The 22,809-nt window shown below is 36.2% G+C and overlaps 1 protein-coding gene across 2 annotated transcripts in view; it reads right to left on the bottom strand.

The window, feature by feature from the left end:
- The window catches only part of LOC135469847 (FYVE, RhoGEF and PH domain-containing protein 2-like), a 45,664-nt gene extending 27,803 nt beyond the window's left edge, over positions 1 to 17,861 (bottom strand). The window contains exons 1-3 of one of the 2 annotated variants that reach the window (XM_064748463.1): positions 17,810 to 17,861; positions 16,392 to 16,547; positions 13,032 to 13,217 (exon numbers count right to left, since the gene is read on the bottom strand). In XM_064748463.1, coding sequence (XP_064604533.1) covers positions 13,032 to 13,217; positions 16,392 to 16,547; positions 17,810 to 17,846 — 379 coding nt within the window. In that variant the 5' untranslated portion in view covers positions 17,847 to 17,861. Of the gene's footprint in view, positions 1 to 6,637; positions 7,162 to 13,031; positions 13,218 to 16,391; positions 16,548 to 17,809 lie in introns of those variants that run through there. The other variant, XM_064748464.1, reaches the window with a different exon arrangement.
- Positions 17,862 to 22,809: the final 4,948 nt, after the last annotated feature.

Raw genomic sequence — 22,809 nt, 5'->3', positions numbered from 1 at the left:
CCAGGCAGATTATAATTAAGGTTTAATTTTACATAATACCCTGCAGCCCTTTGCTCATTTTATTGCCTTTTGAGTATTCACAAAGTGACGTATGTGATCATCTAATGCAATCAGAGCCAGGTACTTCCCTATACTTATTAATGCAAAATATATGCTATTGTTAGAGCGTGTATGTTACACTGTATGTGTAAATTATATTCCAAAAATTTGCGTACAAATTTAACTTTATAATAACTTCTACATGAGTACAGTAACATTCTTTACAGTCATTGGTGTGCTTTAAGATAATTAAATGAGTACATGTAACATTCAGTTGTCACATGTGCACGGTTATAATGTGTATGAATATTTAATATTAAATAATTTAAATTGACCCCAGTAAAGTTTTCATTCTGCACTATCATAAAGTGATTAGCATTAAATGTTGTCATCTGTTAGAGGGGTAAGAATAATCAAACAAATCAATTAATCAACACAAGTGCTCTATTAAACCAGGTGACCTCGGATTTGATGCCCATAATAAACCACATGTATTAGCAAGTAATCAGCCAATCACCTCTTAAGTATTCAAATTAATTCCATAAAACCATCATAAATATATTCAGACCATGATAGACAACACTAGGGATTTGCTGAGATCTACAATAAACTGAAATTAGGCCTAACTCAACTGGCAGCTAGAGGAGGTTATACAACTTATATGCCTTGTTCCAGGGTCAGTGGATACAGTGACAGTCCACTCTGTCCGATGACACAATGCCACATGGGTCATACAACAGTGCAGGTTGCTGTTTGAGGACCTGTTTTAGGAGGAGCTGATCATGTACAAGTAGGTTAGCAACAGGCAGATTCCTTACCAGCCAGAGGTGTTCACCTCAGAAAAGTCAGACCTGAGCAAATGTCAGGCACCCAGCTCACAGTCCACAGTGTCAGAACGCCATGGTAACAGCTAGGGACAGCCCCTAAGGCCATGTCAGTTTTACTCTGAGGTTTTAGCTTTTCACATAGTTGTTAGATCTGCTAAAAGCTGGTGGGAGTTTGATAGCTGAACACATGTACATCTAAGTACAGGACAACCAAAGCAAATGAGTCATAAATAATCAAGGCAAACAAACATACAACTTTAAATAGTCAAATACTAATAATGAATTTAACTAAATATCTATAATGAAAATTCTGCCTTGCTTCCCTAGGTTATGATCAATTATTTCATTATACAGCCCTTGCTGCATCTATATACATGAACATGCATATACTCAAAAGCTTCAGTTTGTAGCCATGAAATTTGGAGAAAGGTGGCACTGGCACATTATTAGATTATATGTAGGTTAAGGTGACAGTATAGTCCATTCAAGACATACTAAAATATAGTTTTCAGATAAGAGCTCATAAGACCTTATCTCTGAAGTCAGAAATCATGTTCTGAATACCTTGCTCAGATCAGATCATAACATTCCTCTAATATCCCAAAACATCCACTACATGTCTGAGGTTAAATGTGATGTCCACTTCTAGATTCCACAGCTCATCCAAAAAAATAACCGGCCCGGATAGCACAGTTGGTAGAGCGTACGCTTCGGGACCGGTAGATCCAGGATCAATCCTTGATCGAGTCACACCTAAGACTTTAAAAGAGGAAGTTGTAACTTCCTGGCTTGGCGTTCAGCATGAAGGGGATGGTGCAACGACTGGTTGACCCGTATCAGTATAATGGCTCGGGTGGGGCGACTTACTTGCCTTCGGTAAGTCGTCTCAGTGAAGCAGCACTAAATAAAAGAGCGGTGGAAATCCGTCCTGCAACAAGGAGGCACATTACACGTACATGCACCCTAATGATTCCTTCGTCGTCATATGACTGAAAAATTGTTGAGTACGACGTTAAACCCCAAGCACTCACTCACTCACTCATCCAAAAAAATGCTTAAGGCATTATGACATGCTAAGCGAAAAATTGCCACCTAGGTCATGAACTATGCTGAAATGCTGCTGAAATTTCATGATAAAAGTTTAAAATGTTCTCGACTGATACTTGTTTAAAATGATCTGATACAAGATCAAAATGTCTTGATATAGCACATGCTTATAATGTCCTTAAGTTCATGTATATGCATCATAATGCATTCTGACACAAGTACCATGAGATCTAACCACATGTACATGTATGCTAACCCAGAATGAGTAGAGCCGGAGACTGAGCCCTGATGACTTGTAGACTGAGGTAATTCTCACGAGGTGGTGACTCAGCTTGGCTTGAGTGTAACCTTCAGGGAAGGGGGCCAGTTCCTACAGGACACCAAAACACCAGATTTATCCCCGTCACATACAGTCAACCACTTATTATACATGCATATCTAATACCTGCCCAACATAATACCCTGATACAAGCCCAAGTGTCAACCATAGCTTAATTCATATCTCCTCAAACAAATGCTTTCAAAGGTGATCTCCAAATCTGCAAATGTACCACCCTAGAAGTATCATCAGAACAGATGTTTATCCATCAAAACAAAAATGCTGTTGTACCAGGAAATGATCTGGCCTAGGATCATTACCACTTTTCCTTCTACAAATACACACAAACTTTCACCTTCTGGAGAGAACAGGGCAAACATTCTCTGAGGATGTTGATTATAATATTCATACTGACAAAATTATTTTACAGGATCAGGATATAATAATTTATCTTATTACATGAAAACAGTGACACTGTTCCCTCAAACATCTGTTCACATTTATTTAATATGGAGGAGGCAATATGTCTGCCACTCAATCTGCTATTCTTCAACAAGACAAAGTATACTCCATAAAGAAAAGAGTATCCACTCTCCCATATGAGAATACAGCTCCTTTAATCGCATTCGTCAATGATACAGGGAACAGAAAGGACAAGAAGGACGTCTGGCCCTTAGGTAACAGAGATATTTTGTGAGCATGATCCTGTTACCTTCAAACCACTGAGTGAAATCATGCCACCACAGCAATATATGTTATGGATGAGAGCCAGTAAGATGTATCAACCTCTTATGAATACAAATTCATTTCACACTTAAACATGTACTGTATTCGTAAAAAAAAACATGGCAAAGTTCTTTATTATCACATACATGTATTAAATCCAACATCAAATTTTCAAGAAATTTCTCCTAGTACAAACTTGTGCATTTTGTTCTCTATATACAGCATTCAGATGAATTTTACACATACTGAATGAAAAGGAGCCACAGGAGATCAGTTTTCCTCTCACTGTGTTTGAGGAATCTTTGAGCATGCTCTAGTTCACAAATACAGGGTATGTGTGTATGGACAATCAGGACATATCTTGACGTACCTACCACAAATAAATGGCACACATGAACATCTACATGTAACTACAAGTTTTAAGTACAGTCCAGTTACAACAGACTAGTAGCTATATATTAATGTCAAGCCACAACAGTCCTTTTATTAACACCAGCCACTGAGCCATGTTAATTTCCTCGTGTTCCAAGTTCTAGCCCACTTATACTTCCAATACAATATGAGGAAGCGACTATTTCGACAAGCTAAAAACTTCCTTTCACGATTATCAATCTATACTAATAATAACGTAATGAGGGGGAAAGATTTTACAACAAAAACTGTTTTATACAACCTGACTCACTGACACGAGAATTTACACAGCTATAAGTCACTGGCAGGAAGTACAGGCTCACAAAGAGCACTATACATCCAATAAAATTCAGATTTATCATATTTGTGACAATTTAGACAATGTTACTCAGTAAGAATGTGCATTGTTAATTCATAATGCTCTCTTTGAACTGTCCCTGGTTTCTTCCCACCCGAATGCTAGCCGCCGTTGTGTAAGTGAAATAATGTTGATTACAGTGTAAAAACAGTTATTGCCAAACAAATGAATATTTGAGCTGTTATAAGATTAGTCTGATACAATTAAGTATAATGCACTGGAAGTATTATTCTGCCAAAATGTTTTTCACCTATACACTATTTATCCAGATGCAGCTAGATCTCACTGACTTTGAGATAAACATCTGTCGAGTTTGACTATTCTGTCATCGTAAAGTTGACAAATATCCGAAAAATCAGTATATCAAAAGACAAAGTAACTTCTCACAACACTACGTCATTTTTTTCAGAATGAACTGTGCCTGTATGAGTTACAACTGAGAATAGCAATTTCAGTAACATTTTTGCTTTTGCTTCAGTAAACAATTTAATAACACATCCTTTATAAACTGCAATTTGATCACTGCCAATTGTGGTAAATCACCCAAAAGTTCGCCCAAAAGTGCCTTTTTATGGGAAAATAAATGTAATAAAATAGTATTTTCGGACCTGAAAAGCATTTCTCCAGTAACATATCGTACATTCGAAACAAATGTCTAAACACCTGTCTATGATTGGTAGAGCCCTTAGAATCAGGCTACATTTGAAACATACTCCTCGGTGAAATTTTACATCAGGAAGATATACATGTGACAGCTGTGATAGGCTCTGTAAATGGAGTCTCTTTAAAAAGGCCTTCTAAAGACAAAGAGGGTTGAGCTTCAACTAACTTCCTTCACACTTATAACGATTAGATGGAAATGGAATACATTGCCATTCTCAGTAATATCAGCAATTATTTAATCATATTTTCTACTTCCTCTAGCAATTGATACAACATTGCCAAAAGCCAAGGAAAGACATACTGTAATGAACTGATATAGCATAACAGTCTACTCGTCATCATTTCTAAGTTAACAGTTACACATCTCATTGTACCATGTCTGTGAAGTTTACAATAAGAAGTGAAATAACACTTCCATAAGTAACACTTGAATGCATTACCAGGTTATTAATTGTTTTGAGTTCTTACATTTACAAATATCTCTACACATTAAGAGTTTTAACTAAGGGTAACCACTGTTTGTAAATACCAAGTATTGTAAATGCTATCCTAAAGACAACAGCTTCTGGCAGGTAACAGCACTCAGTGCTCCAACCTTCTCACCTTTCATAGCAGCCTTCGAAATACATGTGTTTCAAAATGTAAGAGATTTAAATGAGAAAGTCATGGATTGAAAAAATTCGAAGCTAATCTGGTTAGCAACCACAAGGTGTTACTATGAATAATTCAGCACGTTAGGCATTGCTCATCTTCCTTATAATAACTGAGTACTTGCCTGAGACAGCTTCAATATACTTTTGTTCATTCATTCAATGTGCAACATGTCATGACACAAGGGTTAATTACTGCTGATTAGTTACTGGCTTGAATCTAAAAGCATCATAAACCTTAACCACATTAACCATACCCTGTGTGTCTAGAAACAGTCATCCTGTGCACAGAGGTCCTATTACATGAGTAGCAACTTTTGGGTTATGTACATACTTAAATGTCTGTAATAAATAGTACATTGTGATTTAAGACATATTTTTATTTAAGTTTTACATGCTGTTTTGCCTTAGCCTGGGATATAGTACAGTATAGGTATAATAAATCCCAGCCTTATCTATACCATGTCCTTGTTATCTTTTATTCCCTCTAAATAAGCCATGTTAAATTTCGAAATCAGACACTGATGGCTGTGTTGTATATTCACTGAAGGCTTACCTCCCTTTAAATTAATAGTTACTGAGATCAGAGTCATTAACTTGAGAATCAGCATATACAAAGCAAGGATAAGGCTGCAATCGGTCCAGTTTGGATGAAATTCTTTCTTGACTACATTGGTAATAGATATACATGTAGGTCTAAGCATATAATCGTTCACATGCACCATGGCTCATTTGGTGGCTCACAGCAAATTACAGCAACATGAAAAGACATGTATTTGGATCTATTGTTTTTGAATTCATGGAGGAAAAATTGTGAGAGATTTTTCATGTTGACCAATCAGCATAAAATATATGCACTTATAAAGCAATTTCATTGAGACAAGTGTTTCCACTATCAAGCATTTAGTATTATGCCTGCATGGTCTCTTGTTCAGAAAATGGATTCAATCTTTGTTATTACTCGAATGATTCAAACATTTAAACATAATGCATAAATTAAGGCTTATTTAGCGAGCAGAGATTCGCAATAACACAATGAATGGTTATAATGAAAAAGAATGCTATCATTTCAACTCAATGTATAAATGCCTCTGACACATGTGACACTAACACTTAAAATTTTACATTCAAAATAAAATCATTATTTGTCATGACAACTGTCAGTTTAAAAGTAAAAGATTTCAACTTGCTAAGTGCATGTATGAATACAACACAACAGTACTACATATGACACGTAACTAATATGTCCTGAACAATGTCCAGGAAGGCCAAGGTCACATTAGTGCATTACTGACATTGTCTCTGCTACCAGGCATTGCTTCTGTCAAATACAAAAAACCACCACTGTTAACTATCCATGTTATAATGATATGACGTGAAACATATAATTCTAGTTTGGAAGCACTGAAGTATCCATCTCCCACCCATGTAAATATGTCCCAATATTCATATTTTGGTATGTACCCGAACAATAATATTTGCTCTATTTCTCAACCCAACAACATGGCTGATACATAATGCTCAAATGACTTGTGGATGGATATCACTATGTAAGAGAGATGCCACTAGGGTCAATTTGTAATAAAATAAATCTTACCCCACATGCACATAGCTTCTGATGAGTCAAAATTCACAACAGAGCCTCAATTCTTCAAGGGCACACATGGATGCTCCAATATGGCGGGGACTTCCAAGACTCGCAATGCAGGGCGATGCAAGGCCATGCTATTATTTGGCATCAAAGCATTGTAATGTTTGGAGAGCAGAATGGGGCTGGTAAGAACTCGCCATTCTTGCTAGAGAAGAGCTCTGTTTGGTGAAAACAATGGGGACGGAATCCTGGCCAGCAGAGGGCAGTCCAGAAACAGCCCAGCCTGCCCAAGACGATGACTAATAGGGCCCTGCGCCGTATCCAAGGGACAATACATACAGGCTGGGATGACCAACGGCTGGAGGGATTTTCACTCAAAGATCGTCTGCCACAAATCCATTTTCCAATAATTCCTCACAACCACTGGCACCTTCGGGCATCTCAACCACAACAACGTGGTCATAACCAGCACATCTGGTACCACTTTCAGCCTTCAACCACTTTATATTATCAAATGTGCCCGATGCATTTGGTTCAGTTATCAGTCGTTATCAACCGAAGATGCTGCAAAGCAACCACATGTGTGTCATTCCTAGCGCCTAAGCACAGCAGTTGGAAGGATGAGCTGGAATCACAACCTTATCTGACAGCCAGACAATGGCTGGCTTCAATTATCCTGCTCCTATAGTGGAAAATCTTGCAGTGTCCATGAGTAATGGTAAAATGTGTGATAAGAATTACAGCCGTACGTTCCCAAACCTATCCATGAGATATTCTTTTCCACTAGCTCACTTCGTCTACAAATTGCTACAGTCCCAAAATTCCCCAGCTTTGCCAATGCTACTGCATAATGCTCTCTACTGTCGCAGCAGCCAGAAATCAATACTGTCACCTAGCAGCAATCACCATGGAAACTGATTGATTTTTTTAATTTAAATGTTCAGGCTCTTCCGCTGGCTAAGTTACAGTGGCAGTGAACTCCTGGGCCAGATGGTCTGGTGCAGCAGCACACTGCATGTGGCATTTTGTTCATCAGGAAAACCCCTCTCAGCTGTCAACTAAAAATGTGCAACCTTCAACCATTTGTGGGTCATTACGTTCAGCCAAGCCTTCTCAACACACTCTGTCCTCAGCGAAAAATGCCAGTGAAATGTCATCGGGGAAATTCAACATTATATATACAGACTGAGGTCACTGAAGGCAAATGCAAATTAACAGTCAGAGGTGAACTATGTTTTTTTTTATGAATTTTATTTCATATTTTGTCTTTTGTTTTGTTTTAGATAATAGATATGATAAAATTTAATGAAGGAGATAATAATTCATAGCTAGAATCACCTATTCCTACAACGGTAGGTCTATACCCTGCAGCAGAAAGGAGATGCCTGTCTGGACCAACCAGTGAGGTCCATCAATGAGGCAAGGCTGAATCAATAGGAATAGGTCTGGCTGGGGCAACCCATGGTAATACAGCAGGCTCAAGCCATGCAGCCAGTCAAGCAGAACCAAGTGTTAGCACTGTATAATGAAATCATTACTGGGTTTTATCAGGCCCCATCTCATGTCATTAAAATTCAAAGACCCATTGGTAAATCAGCAGAGGACAAATTGAAACTATCAGAATTTTAAATGTATGCCCTTCAGGGAAGCAGATGGCCTTTTCTGTGTTCATATAATATTCCATCCATGAACTAAAATGTACAGTTGCTTACTCCATTTGGCTGGTCGCAGTCAAAAATATATGTATATGTATGTCAACACAAATTTCTGTGGTTTTTAAGGTCAGATAGAAAATCCCTTAACATAAACTGTAGACAAAGACAATTACAATACAACAGCTTCATCATATTAATCATGTTACATTTCTTCTTTATCTTGGCTCTATATACAATAATTGTAAATTACTATTACCTGAAGCTAATATAGCATATATTATATTAGTCGCAGCTACTACATACATTTGTACATGAACACGTGAACCATTATGAAGATAAGTCATGGCCTGTCCATAAGTTGTCGTTTTTTTTATTCTTTTTCTACATGTATATCTATTAACACTAAATCAATTTACAAAACTTTGAACTGTATGCAGTTTCATCGCTTCCAGGTAGTCTTGACTCCCAGTTTTTGGAATTTGTTTCAGTACAGACACGTTTCATTGCTTAACAACATTTGAAGCTTTCCATAACTTTTTGGTATTGGTATTTTAAAACTTACTGGATTTTAAAATGACATGCAGCAAAATTTACACTTCAGCCAATGCAGTCTAATAGCAACTTTCCCTTGCCTCAGTAGGGTCTTGCATCTATTTAATTCTATGCATATATAGTATATATTATATCAGTCATTTTGCTATCTTTGGACTACTTTATGTTCTGATGTTCTTTTCATCACTGTACTTTTTTTTGACTGAGAATAAGCCAAAATACTTAACTTTCATCTGCTATTAGTTTTGTTTGTTACAACAGGTAAAACATTATAAGCTAAAAGTAAGATTAGATATAGGTCTTTACTGTCACCAATGTTCAGCTTCACAGCAGTAATGATTTTCTGGTCAGATTACCATAAGAAACTCAAAAGGAAACAATGTTCTTTTCTAGATTTAACATGCAATTTACACGAAAAAAAATCATCTTCAGCTAGCCAAATTATATCCAACTGCATTCTCGTCATTCAAAATTCAAAAATAGGTCAATAAATGACCCCCCTAAGAACCTGTACGATAACAATGGACTTTCCAACCTGTTAACTGAGAAGCCTACTTCAAACCGTAACAATACTTACCATAATACCTGGGGCCCAGGTTAAAACAGACAGCAACGGCTGTTATAAACAATCAACTCTTTATATTCTATATGAAATAAGAATAAGATCAAAATATATTAAAATATTTAAAATCAGGAAGTTAAATTATATACCCATAGGTGTTTTCTATGTAAACATGTCAGGTAGCCATGAAATAAGATTTTTGTTTTTTCCTCTAAACACAACCCATACGTGTAGTTACAGGTATACTTTCCCTATAGCCATCTGCTAGCTAGCCACTGTGATGTAACACTAATTATAAGAATTTTTTTTTTATAAAGACGTCAAAGCTATCCCCCTTGTTAAACGCTTGATTGGGCCAATACGAAAAGCAGCAGTTGATCTATCTGCTGACCAATTTACAGCTTCACAGAAGCATTGGTTTCAATTCATGTGACCTTAAAAAATGGTTTAAATAGCAACTACTAGTATCAGGAAAACTATATACCAGAGAAAGAAAATGAAACCAGATTCAAGTTCATCAGGCAAATCTACATCTAACAGCAAATTTGTACCTTTAAAAGTAAAAAACATATCATTATGTGACGGCATATTACCAATGACCAGCTTCTGCAGTTTTCCTTAGAATTCAACGCTCTTTGCAATTTATGTTGCTCTGTTTAATATTGCTATAACAGCCTACCAAGCTTGATCAATGCAGTGGGCCTAGAGAATAAGCTTGTTAAAGCAATATGGCGGAAAAATAGGTCACACTAGGATACCATTTGATTACCATTACATAGTATGGTTGTGTTTGACTACACAGTTTGGCTCTGACATGAAAAATACAAGCTTTAACCTTAGAAGCCTAATTATGTATTACCTGTACATACACATACTGCTCTCGCAATGAAACAAATCTATTTGATTGACTGACTGACTGACTGACTGACTGACTGACACTGCAACACTTAAGAATTTTTCACTTATAACATGATGGTCTGTTTTATGAGTACAGTAAAACGGGTTACACAAAAAAATTTTTTTTTAATATCCTAGAAAGATTTATCACCATATCAATGAACGTTAAGTGCTCTTTAACAAGCGCTACAATGTAAATGGCCATACAAACATCGTCAACCACTTGTTGTCTTCAGGGCCAAGCAAACATTGAAGTGGGGGAATTCACAAATTCCGTGTCTAAAGCCAGGTTTGAACCAGCACCCTGCTTGTCACAGAGATTTAGAGGCAAGTGTCTTCTTCAACTTTGCCATGACAGATTCAAGTTTATAGCTAATGTGGTCATATCAACAGCAATGCGAACAGTTTACACATACCTACAGTTGTGTGTTGTTATAGGCTGACATGTACATGTATCTTTCTTTATTCCACAATCATAAAACAGTGCATTCATTTTTGTAAATAGAGAAATGTTTGTTACAGATCCAGCCATAAATTCTAGATATTGCCTGGATATGGTGGACAAAAAATAACAAAGTTGTAGGCCCCGGACAGGAGGGTGATACGGACCCCATCACAGCACAGCACAAATCAAAATGAAATGCAAAGTTTTGGTACAGCCAGTGCAACTTGTTTTAAAACTAGCAGCATTAGATACAATGTTAGGCACAAACCTTTCCTAACACTACGAAGAGTAACAACTCTCACTACATAAAATATTTTAGGACTGGCCACGTAACATTCTAACACCTTTAAAAAACAAGGGTTCTAATTATATTTCTGAACCGATTATTCCACACAATTTAGCCAATTAAACCCAAGGACCTTGAAGAATATGCCCACAATGAAAGTACAGGCTACACAACATTTGCTAAGATTTGTTGATATAAAACTACACTGCTTCTCAGACCTTGAAGTTATATATAATAAAAAAAACAGAAAACAAAACCCAGAAACAAATCCACCATATATGAGTCTATCCTACACAGACACAAACTTCAACAAGTATCAGCCGTGTTTTTAACAAAAATTCTTCACTTTCTTGAAAACTGATTTGTTTCCATTTACGTACTAAAAGATGATTAAACTGATTAATACTCAAAGTAACATCAAAACTGTATAAATTAGCAAAGGGCTATCATTCTGATTAGTCTCTCATTTTCCTCAAAATATTAGCCAAGGAGAACAATAAATTACCCAACTATCTTTTCCTGCAACATGTCAAAACCTTTGTTATACCCGAGGTGAAATATTAAATCTTCATGCAAGACATGTCTGCCTAATCACCTGTTACATATATATACACTTGTGAGATTATAACATGTACAGCCAGACCCATTTCCCTTCTTAGAGGTAATGAGTGAATTTTAAACACTGGAGTCAGGATGCCCAAAATTAATTATACATGTACATACATATGCATTATGTGAATGACACGTACATGTGCACGTGTGCAAACTAGTGGACCTTGCTAATAAAAACAGGTGCTTCTATTTACTGACAGGTGGTAGTATTTACTGGCTTGGCAGCTAATATGTTACTCTTCAGCAAGTGCATGTACCACATAAATGACACCACAAAGAAACAAATCTGGTCATCAAACTTCATGTGTTAAAATCAAATAAATAAAGTTTGTGAAAAAAAAAATATTGGAATGTATACCCTGTATACCCTATTTCTTCTAATTTTTGGGATGCCTGGTTTGTTCATTTTAGCCAATATATATGTAATTGTTGCAGGAATATTGGATTTCTTCCAAATAAATATGCACACGTGTCAGAGACTAAAGCAGTGCTGATAGGCAGCTTGGTAATTATACAGCCAGTCACCTTGGCAAATAAATGTTTCAGGTGTTTTCTGAATGAGGCCTAATGACAATTTATTAATGATGTTTACCTTGTTTATGTTACTTCCCAAAAAAAGTTTACATCTGTTTCCATCTGATGATGTACACAAATATTTCTTTACCTGCCAATGCACTCCCACCACCCAACCTCCAATTTTTCCTTGAATGAAACAACTATTTCCACAGATTTATATATGGGTAGAGCTAACAAGAGTTGTGTCCCTTGATACCGAATGACAGTACTTCAACCTATGTTTGCATTCCCTAAAATCATAAGTACATCCGGTTAGTTAGATGTTTAATACACATCATTATATAATTAAATATACAATTAAATACACATCTACATGTACCTGCAAGTACTGATTTCAGATTTACTGTTACAGGAGGCATTATAAGACTCCCACATGTTATGCTACATTTCCTCCTGTATACATCATACACGTACATCTAAAGTTGCTTATTTTTGTCAATTCTATACTACACCATTCCAGCTAACAACAGAACATTTAAAATTAGTAGCAAAGCTCCAAAATATGATTCTAAAATGCTGCACTTCAATTATACGTATCTGGATTTATATTATATTCCAAGTAATTTTATGTGTATAGACTTATCCAGGCTTAAGTACACAGTGATGGATGGACAGAGACACAAAAACAAAACTCATGATTGGTTGATTGATTAGTTGAGTGATTGACATTTAATGCTATACTGAAGGTTATTATACTGCAGGTGTTCCTCTTATGAGTGGAGGCACCTGGGTAGCCCAAATTCAAGTTTAAAAGTTGACTGTGAAAGCTCTTTCAATGTAATATTACGGAAAAAAAAACAAAAAAAAAAACTTACTGTAATGCTTCTTCTTCTTAAGAAAATTGACTTTGCCGCTGAGCTTATGAAGATCTGATATGGACTTTGACTTGGAGAGAACATGGTGATCTGGAAGGCTGTTGGAGGATCGGGCAGAAAACACATCATTGTCAAAACTGTGCAGCTCCTCTGGTGTTGAAGGGACGGGAAAGCCATCGTTCTCATCTGTGTCCACCGCAAAGAAACAAGAAAAGCCATATACCTTAAACATTGTGTATTAAATGGTGCCCTCTGCCAATCTTCCAACTTTACGAACGAGAAGGGGAACACTGGATACGTCCTTCTGCTTTTTAAATGAGCGAACTATAATTTCAGCTTGCAGTTTTTCTACTTTCATAAATCCAGACATCATGAAGATTAAGCAGTTGCAAGGAGAATTTCCTTTTCAAACTGTAGGTGTCAGTCAAGTAAGAGGAGAGCCGACCCTGTGCCCATTGCTTTAGTCAACGGACAGGTTAAGTGGACGAAGCATTCATCATGATCAGGGAAAAAGCATGGCTAAATATAGACACACACTGACTACAGTCATGAAATTTCATTCAAAATTTATTCCATCAAACCTGATCTGCTGCGCATGAATAAAGCAGCTGGTTATTTGAATAAACACTTAGTGGTCAGCCTTTCATGTTGACTGCGACCCTTACTGGCCAGTGGTGTGAAATATGAAATCCTGTCTCAGCTGACTTATTACACATGATAAAACAATGCATGTTATTCAAATAATACATGTACTTATACATGTAGTGTGCATGTTGTCTGCATTAATCTTCATTACCATGCTATACATCTTTACATGTATTATTGCAAATACATATAGGTACATCATCTGAGTGATACACATGTATATGTACCATTTACAAACATGTACTGGGCAGTATTTAAATAACTCTTACTAAACTCCCTACATATATATGTACTTTACACACTTAAAATGACACAAATTTTATTTTGTGTTTAAGGGGTGAGTAAACTCTAAAAAAAAAAAACGTCAAAAATGGAATTAAAATCGGAAATCCACCTTCTTATTTTGTCTGATCTCCATGTTTTTATGATATTCCTGTTTTTCTAAGCTTGTTGATCATGTAAATTTATTCTGGCCATAAAATAACAATTAAAACAGATTTAGTATCACACACACAAAAACAAAAATCAAAAGAGTTTTGTCAGTAATGACTGCTTTGTAGTAAAGAGCTATAGTAGGGAATTTGTAAAACTTCACCCCGCCTGTAACAAAATGGTTGAAAACAGAAACTCTTGTGTTGTTTCCTTTCTTACATCACAATAATCGGTATATGTGTGCTCTTAACACCTATATGGAGAACACAAGCACTGCAACATCACAGAAAAAAATGACATGTTCTCTTACGATAGGACCTTGCATGTAGCTTGTCTTTGAGTTTCCCATTGTTCTCCTACATGCAAATTAGTTAGATAAAGAAAAACTTCAAAACCCCTTAAATGCCTTAAACAAAAATTTTAAACACTTCAGTGCCAGCTACATCAACTGTTAAACCTCTTCACTTTCAGCCCTAAAGGGGTCTGGATTCAACCCAGCCACCTCAGTGGTCAGGAGCCTGTTTGATTTGGTGAGAATAACCCTAACTTAGCCATATATACCATAATAAAGTTTTGTTTTTCAGACATGTCATTGTTCAGGGCCTCTAGCCATTTTTTGATGGGAGCAGTAAATCTATTACACCTGGCTGCTAAAATCCCAATGATTATTTTACACAAACAATGGAACATAGATTTACTACTGTCAGCTTGTCATTAAAATTTGCTCACAAACAACCATATTATATGAATAAAACATAAACCTTTCTCCTTCATTAGCTACATAAACACATCTGCCACACATCCTCACACTTTTCATTTAATTCACAACACACACACATACATAACCTAAAAACTGGTTCTAAACACACTGCAACAAATAAAGGGAAAAACATGTCAACTCAGTGGTCAGTGAAATCATTAATGTATAGTATAAGATAATGATAATTGGTATTTTACTTAAAGTTATCTAGCATTTAATATTATGAGTATTACTGAAGTCTCACTACTTCATTTGCTATGAACCGTGAAATATTAAGTAAGTTTAGGTGATTAACTTTATCTAAATGTATTATCATGCATGTAGCACAAACAATACAGTTTACAATTCATGCTGGTATTTTCTCAACTGTGAGGAACACTGCATGTACCGCTTGAATGAATGATTATAGCGTGGTGCTACTTTGGCAATATTGTAGCCATACTGTAGTGAGATCAACAAGCTCAAACTAGGAAATAGTAAATGGTTTTTGATGCAATAACGAGAACATCCTACACCACTTGAAGAAAAGCTAAATGTTATTAATAATAACACATTTAACCAGATTGCGTGGTTGATTATAGAATACTTGTACACATAAATGTGGAAATCTAAACAACATAAATAAATGAAACTTTGTGTTTTGTTAAGATTATCAGAACTTAGCAGAATTAAGACAAGGGTGAAAACTGGAACTACATTTAGCTGCAGGTTATATTATTAGTGTAATAGTGGTTCAGAAAAATGAAAAAAAAAGGTCAGTTTTATGGAGAAGTAATTAACTTATACACTGTTACAAACATCAGTGTAATGATACCGCCGATGGATGACTAGCCCATGATAATCAGTATATCTTAGCCAGCTAAACAAAGGGTCCCTTTCCATCTTGTGTGGCGAAGGGCTCGCCCTTCCAGCCCTGCCTGTGTTCTCATGACTGCCCTATACGTGGGATGAGCCCAGATTATCTGACAGAGTTGTTTATAATAGGCACCTTTATGGCACATGTGTTTATGTCCGCCTCTGCTAATGGCTGATGAAGCCTGCGTCCTCAGAGGAGAAACATCTGTGCCGCTGACGCAGGATTCCGCAACCGCACCACCAAAAAGTACCTTGTCCAAAACAGTAGCACAAGACCACTATTCATGCAACAAAAGTGCCAAAGAAATTGTAGAATGTCAATCGTTTGCTCACATAATATTGCAGTAGAAGGAAACCCACATGCCACAATGTTACTTCAAACTCCAGAATTTATACTCATCCAAGATCATATTTTAAGACTGTTGCCCATGTTTAGCAAGGCTTGAATATCAGATTTCTTTTGTTCCAATTAAAAAGTGAGCCTCTTCAACTGTTGGTTAATTGTCGATCATTAGACAGACAAGCAAAAACATTACCTGGAAGAAATAAAATCAAGGCTAATTTTGGTCACCTCAGACCTTGTTTTGACTAAAAAGAACATTTTTATGTCAAAACTGAGAGTGGCTCGGTCCATATATCTAAATATTATGTACGAGCATAAGACTTACCTGTAAATTTTTTAAGTTCATCTGTTGTAAATGAGCACCTTCGTAAGCGTGGGGCCCCATCTTTTGTGCGAAAATGACCCCAAAGGTCATTTCCTTTCACCCCAAGGCATAATAACTGTTCTTCTGCAGTCTCTGTCCCCTGAGTATTGCCATGTTCTGAAATCATGGAACATTCACAAACAAGTTTCTAAAAAATATCATATGGGGTATCCACGCCAACAACCCACAGAAAAGTGGGCACTGTGAGTCTAGCTAATGCTGGATTCCTCTCCAACTGTATATGGCAAGGTCTGTCAGCAACCTGCGGATGGGCCTGGGCTCTGCCTGTTTCCACCCACCATAATGCTGGCACCGGCTGAATCAGTGAAATATTCTTGAGTACGTTATAAAACACCAATCAAATAAATAAATAAATACAAATTATTATGGAAATCCAGTTTCAGTTTTAAATCAATTGAGTCTGTCAACAACAGGAAGGAAAAGTAACTAAAGCCCAACTTACACTGTCTACAAACTTAATCATTGTGTCTGTACATAAAAGCACTACAATTCAACACGAACACAAAAAGGATGTACTAGTTTATGGCACTTAAGCATACATCAAATGTATTGTATGATCTTTATTTTACTCTTTGATTCCTCAAATAATAGATAATTTGCATGTATATAGATATCAATTTTTCCTAGTGCCTCAAAGCTAGGTGACATTTCTGTAACGATCAGTCACTATTTGCGACAAATTGTGCTTTTAAACCCCAACCCCTATTTTTCCATTTAATTACAGATCATTAATTAATTAATTTTCACTCTTTGTTTACAAGCAGTAAATGAATGAGTACGGTCTTTTATCCATTAATCACCAACAAATCATAACGCAAAATAATCTGCCCTACACATGTACATGTACCTTAACTTTTGAAGACTGATTCATGAAATAATAAACAGTCACCTTAAAATTATTCCTTCTGTCATCAATTCAATGGTGAACTGAACCATAGATTTGATAGTTTTAATGGTCAATTTTTTCTTACCAAGTCAGAAAGACCTTGGATAAGATTCAGAGATGTTAAAATGACATGACAAACACTTGTTTTACTCAGAAATAAATCACTGGCAAATATTCACAACTTTTTAACCACCCTGTCTTTTACTTTGATTTTAAGGTGAAATATATGCAAAATAATTATATCACTAGAAACAGTGCCCCATCTCCTTTCTACTTTATACATAGACAGCAGATTTCTCAGTTATACATGTAGACTCCCCAAAAAACTCCAGGATTCAAGTACGGCTAAAGTGTTAGTACTGCTTTCATATACTGCATATGAACATGATCAGTATGTCATGTATTTCATAAACATATTACAGACAGGTTAAAAATAATATCTTTTTTAGTTTACAGTAGTGTGTATACCCACCCAAAACAACTTCCTCAAACTGCTGAGAATCCTCCATTAATGGCACCCGTGAAAAGTCACTTCACTGATGGAAGAACTAAGGGTTCCAAGGGCCACAGCAAACACAAGTCAATAACCATTTCGTATGCACATGTACTGTTTAAAGTTGGTTAAGTATAGCCTACATATTTAAATACATATCAACTCTGAAGCGAGGACACAAACTATAAACCAGGAAGGTTAAATCCACTTAACTTCTTGCTGGCCAACACATTTGTAGGTACATATATGCTCATAAGTTAGGTTATAAAGTGTACCTAAATGCTAACACGATGTAAGTTGGTCTCGTACAATTAATGCACTATAATGATATCAATTTGATCTTGACGATTCTTTTGACAGTACTGGCTTTCTAACAGAGTGAATAACGTTATCAATCTAAACACACTTTTTCTGTCCTAAATATGTTATCAATATCGGATATCCACTGTACCAGCCAACGAGGTGCTCGCATATAACCTGAACTTTACTAGATGAGCATTCTAGAGGACTCAACTTCACGACATAGTCCAATGAGGTGGCAAGTTCAAATCTGGTCCATGCTATGTTTACATATGACTTTTGGAGGGAACTGTAGAGTACATCATACATGTAAAACTAACAAACCTCAAAACTGATCTAAGATACGTACTACACAAGGAATCAGCTTACAAAATTTTATTTGGAGGAGTTATTACATGGAAACCAAAGTGTGACAGATAAATATGCCACACATCTGACGAAAATTAGGATAACAAAAACTTTCCTGTACAATGACAACTAACAAAAACAATATTTAGCAATAAACTGATGATGAATCTTTCATACTAGATAGACTGTGTTTCAGATGAAAATACACCACTGACAGAATATTAGGTTTACTGGTGGATGTGAGTGTGGCCAGAAATCATCATTGTGATCTGCCATAGAACGAAAGCTTCCAAGAATGAGTTATTTTGACACATGCATCTATGATGAATTCCACACTTGTATCTATATGTGTTGTGATACGAGAGATGCTGCGGAAGAGAGGCTGGAAAGTTGCATCTAGCAAAAAAGAGCTTCAATAAAGATACATCTAGAGTTTGAAACAGGAGACTTGAATATATGGTGAAACAAGAGTTTGGAAATTGTAAAAGAAGTTGTACCAATGCTATTTAAGAAGCAAGAGCTTCCATGGTCAGATTTGCAAGTTGTAACTATCTTGACACAAGGGCCCTAATAAGAAAGTGGATTTGAAAGTTGTATTCTTTGTGGAAAAGGGATTTCCACGTTTACCACAAAGGTTCAAATGGTACACAAGATATGGCAAAACAAGTATTTCCATCGAAAAGAGATTCTAAAGTTGAAACAAGTACACCCTTGTAAATTGAACTCTGAAGTTGTACACACAGTGAAACAAGTGCTCTAAAATAAAGGGGATTTGAAGTTATATCTACATGGACATTTACCATAAAGGCTCAAACAGTACTAAAATTATGGCAAAATAATCAAAGAGAGAGTGACAAGCTGAAACAAGTGGCCCCTTGTAAACGAAATTCTGATGTATATGCAGTGAAACAAGTGCTCTAAAATAAAGGGGATTTTAAGCTGTACCTACATGGACATTTACCATAAAGGTTCAAATGGTACACAAGATATGGCAAAATAATCAAACAGACTGAAAAGTTGAAACAAGTTCTCTCTTGTACATTGAACTGCACATACAGTGAAAGAAGTGCTCTCATATACTGGGGATTAGAAAATTATAAATTTAAACCAATTAGTGCTTCCATGGAAAAGGATATGGAATAAGTATATGTACATATTATGAAACAAGTGCCTCCATGACCATAGGAAATGAAAGTTTGATACTCACAGTTAAACATTAAGTGAACTAAAAAAATTGGACTTGCAGGTACGTGTAGTATGTGCTATGAAACAATTAACAGAAGCAATAAAAAAAAGAATGAGGGTTGACAGCTGAAACTAAACATACTTTATACCAAGAAGTGCCTTCTATACTTAAATAACATGAAATAAATTAGCAGCTTTTTTGTACCTACAATTTTTTTTTTGTCTGACAAATATACCTACCATGAAACAAGAGTTCCCATGGAAAAGGGATCTGACAGTTTCTCATCAGAGTTAGTTCCTGTCCCATTGTACTCTAGTCCAAGTATTAGATCCAAAAGAGAGAACTGTCAGACCTTGGTAACTTGACAGAAATAAAGCCAACACACTTACTGAAGTTTATCCTGCATGTGCATTATATCAAGTTAACATCATCTTAATATCCCAATGCATAGTTATCACAGAAGATCATCAAAACAGCGATACTTAGAAGTCAGTAAACTCATTGCTTCAAACGCAAAGACACTCGTGCTTCAGTCCAAGAGCTAGGGCGCTCTGTTAAGACAATGATCTACCCATCCTCACTGCTGCAAATGTATCCGTTGGAAGCTAAGGTCTTGATAAAACCAGACAAAATGGATCTTGCTCGGATATTTGTTCAAAATTTGACAGGCTCATTTTGTTATTCCACAGCTGAAATCCCATCCAACGAGTACAGCTGACTTTGTGTGACCCGTTCATCATTTTACCCAAGAAAACTTAATGAAGGCGTGCACAGCAGACAGCTGATGAGTCAAGCGTTATCCTGCACAATGGCATGAGGATCCCCAACTGCAGTGTTTAATACCCACTGCCAGCAGACACAATGATAACCGCCTTAATTCCATATCTTCTCACACTGGTATAATCCAACTACAGCTGAAACTGCAGACATGGTCCAGATCAGTGACATCATTGCATATTTACAATGATCTCTCTGTTTACAATCATATTGTTATAGGATTGCCATACTTTGAACTTTCTGTAAATATAGTAGCCACTTTAAGTCTTTTCCAGTACAAGTCACTCCACACAAACAGTCTGTTCAGTTAAGAAACAACTGAGTTGATCCAAGGAAATTCTTCTCCCAAGAAAGTGTCCTTAGGCTCTGCATAAACTCAAAGATAACTTTCCAAGGCTTGTCCCAGTGGAAATTCAAGACAGATGAGCAAGGTACGATCATTTCTGTCCATGAACAGGTATCTGAAGAACTTTTTTTGTCCTTTTCTCTGATCACTGGAAATGAATAAGCAGAAGAGGATGGCCAACAGCACATGTATGTCTCTTAAGTTCATTGGGGATATGAGAGCAAATGTGAAAGGCACCCCCTCTTAGTGATCAGATCCCCCTCTCTAAGAGGCCATAATCACAACTGTTCACCATTTACAGGGAAATTAAAGACAGAAGCTTACCAGGTTCAAGAGTTACTGTAAACTACCTCATAATCCCCTACATTCCAGCTGAACTGACACCATAGTAGAACTGGTTCCACAGGCTAAGTGCTAATTGTGTTTAACTGGCACATGTGCTGGCAAGAGGGCAACAGCCAGGACTACATTCAATTTTACCTTAAATGCCCTAAAGTCCACATTTCTATTTTTGTGTTGGCTGTGAGTTAATAATGATGTTCTGCAGCCAGACATAGAACCAGCAAGTAGATCTCAAGTCCTTGAGGACTACTTCCTCTGGAACATTACCACACATAACCTAGTTACTCATTGCATATAAAATTGGCATTTGTGTATATTTAATAGTCAGGGTATATAAACATTCACATAAATAATTTTATACACGTGGTGTAGCCTTGTGCTATTTCTTACATATTTTTAAAGCTTTGAAAATCATTTTAATGTGTAAGAAATCCTTTTTTAAAGCAATGAAAATATTTTTGAAGCTTAAAACGTCATTTTAAACATCTGAAAATGGCATATTTTTAAAGCTTAAGAACTGCTGTAAATTACATACTGCAAAATCTTTATTTTAAGGCTTAGCTGACTTAGTTATATGTAACTGGCTATACTGAGAATTGATGTAATTCCAAAGAATCAGTCAGTGAACACTTTCTTTTTCACTTTTCTGTCTCATCTTAATTTGAGATTTTTTGGCCATTGGGTTGAATATGCGAGCTCATTATGGACATAAAAGATTGCTTACATTTTACCCTGATAGTACATTTATTGTGAATCAGTGAGTTCAGGGAAAACAAGTTAGGAGAAAAAAAAAATACCATCACTATTCCTTAATCTCTATCTAATGATACTGATCCAATTCTTGAGAATAAATCTTTGTGCCTCAGAAACAAATTGATCAGCCTAGATGATAACTTGTCCAAAATTCCAATGGTGCTATGAACAACACTATTCTTTGTGCATTTAGCAGATTTTTTAAAATTTAAACAAATTTAATGTTTTAAACTGTTCATATTTTAAACAATCTGTTCATAAAAATTCTTGTAAGTTATCAATAAAGAAAATGCATTAAGCAGAACAGTCAGAAGCGTAAAGTGTGGGGAAAGATATAAGGTATAGAGATGAATCATCTTGGGAAATTTAGTTTTTAGAAACATGTCTGATGGTAAATTATAAATTATTTTAGCATACATGACTATCTGCACAACACACTTCAATTGTCAAAGTCAAAAAAGAAATATGTTATTTCAATTTTGCAATACCATGTAAGTTCTAATGTGTTTTTTTTCTCTTGATGATGATTTATTTTGCTGTATCAAAATGATGTAAGTTAAAAAGTTAAAAGCAATGAAGGGTTATCCAGATCTTTGGTTTACTAAGGCCATTTTATTATTAGTTAGTCTATGAAATGATATATATTTCTTACTTTCTCTAGTATTTACATCTGGAAGTCCACAAATACAATGTCAGTATTAAATCCACAGTTATGTAATGTTTCCAAAACATAGCTGCTTCCTTTAGCCACTCTAAGTGGACAGAGCTGAGCAGATGTCAACAGACATGGAATTAATTAGGGGATTTACAATAATGTCTTATGGCTATGTGAGGATGGCACACACAGTGAAGAGTGGGCCACAGAGACTAGGAGGCTGCCCCCATCACTCAGGGAGGGGGATAGGAAGGGGTGGGGAGAGAGGGTCT

Source organism: Liolophura sinensis, chromosome 7 (assembly GCF_032854445.1).
Source record: "Liolophura sinensis isolate JHLJ2023 chromosome 7, CUHK_Ljap_v2, whole genome shotgun sequence".
NCBI lineage: Eukaryota > Metazoa > Mollusca > Polyplacophora > Chitonida > Chitonidae > Liolophura > Liolophura sinensis.
Note: the sequence above shows the minus strand (reverse complement) of the source record. Positions and strands in the feature narration are given on the sequence as shown.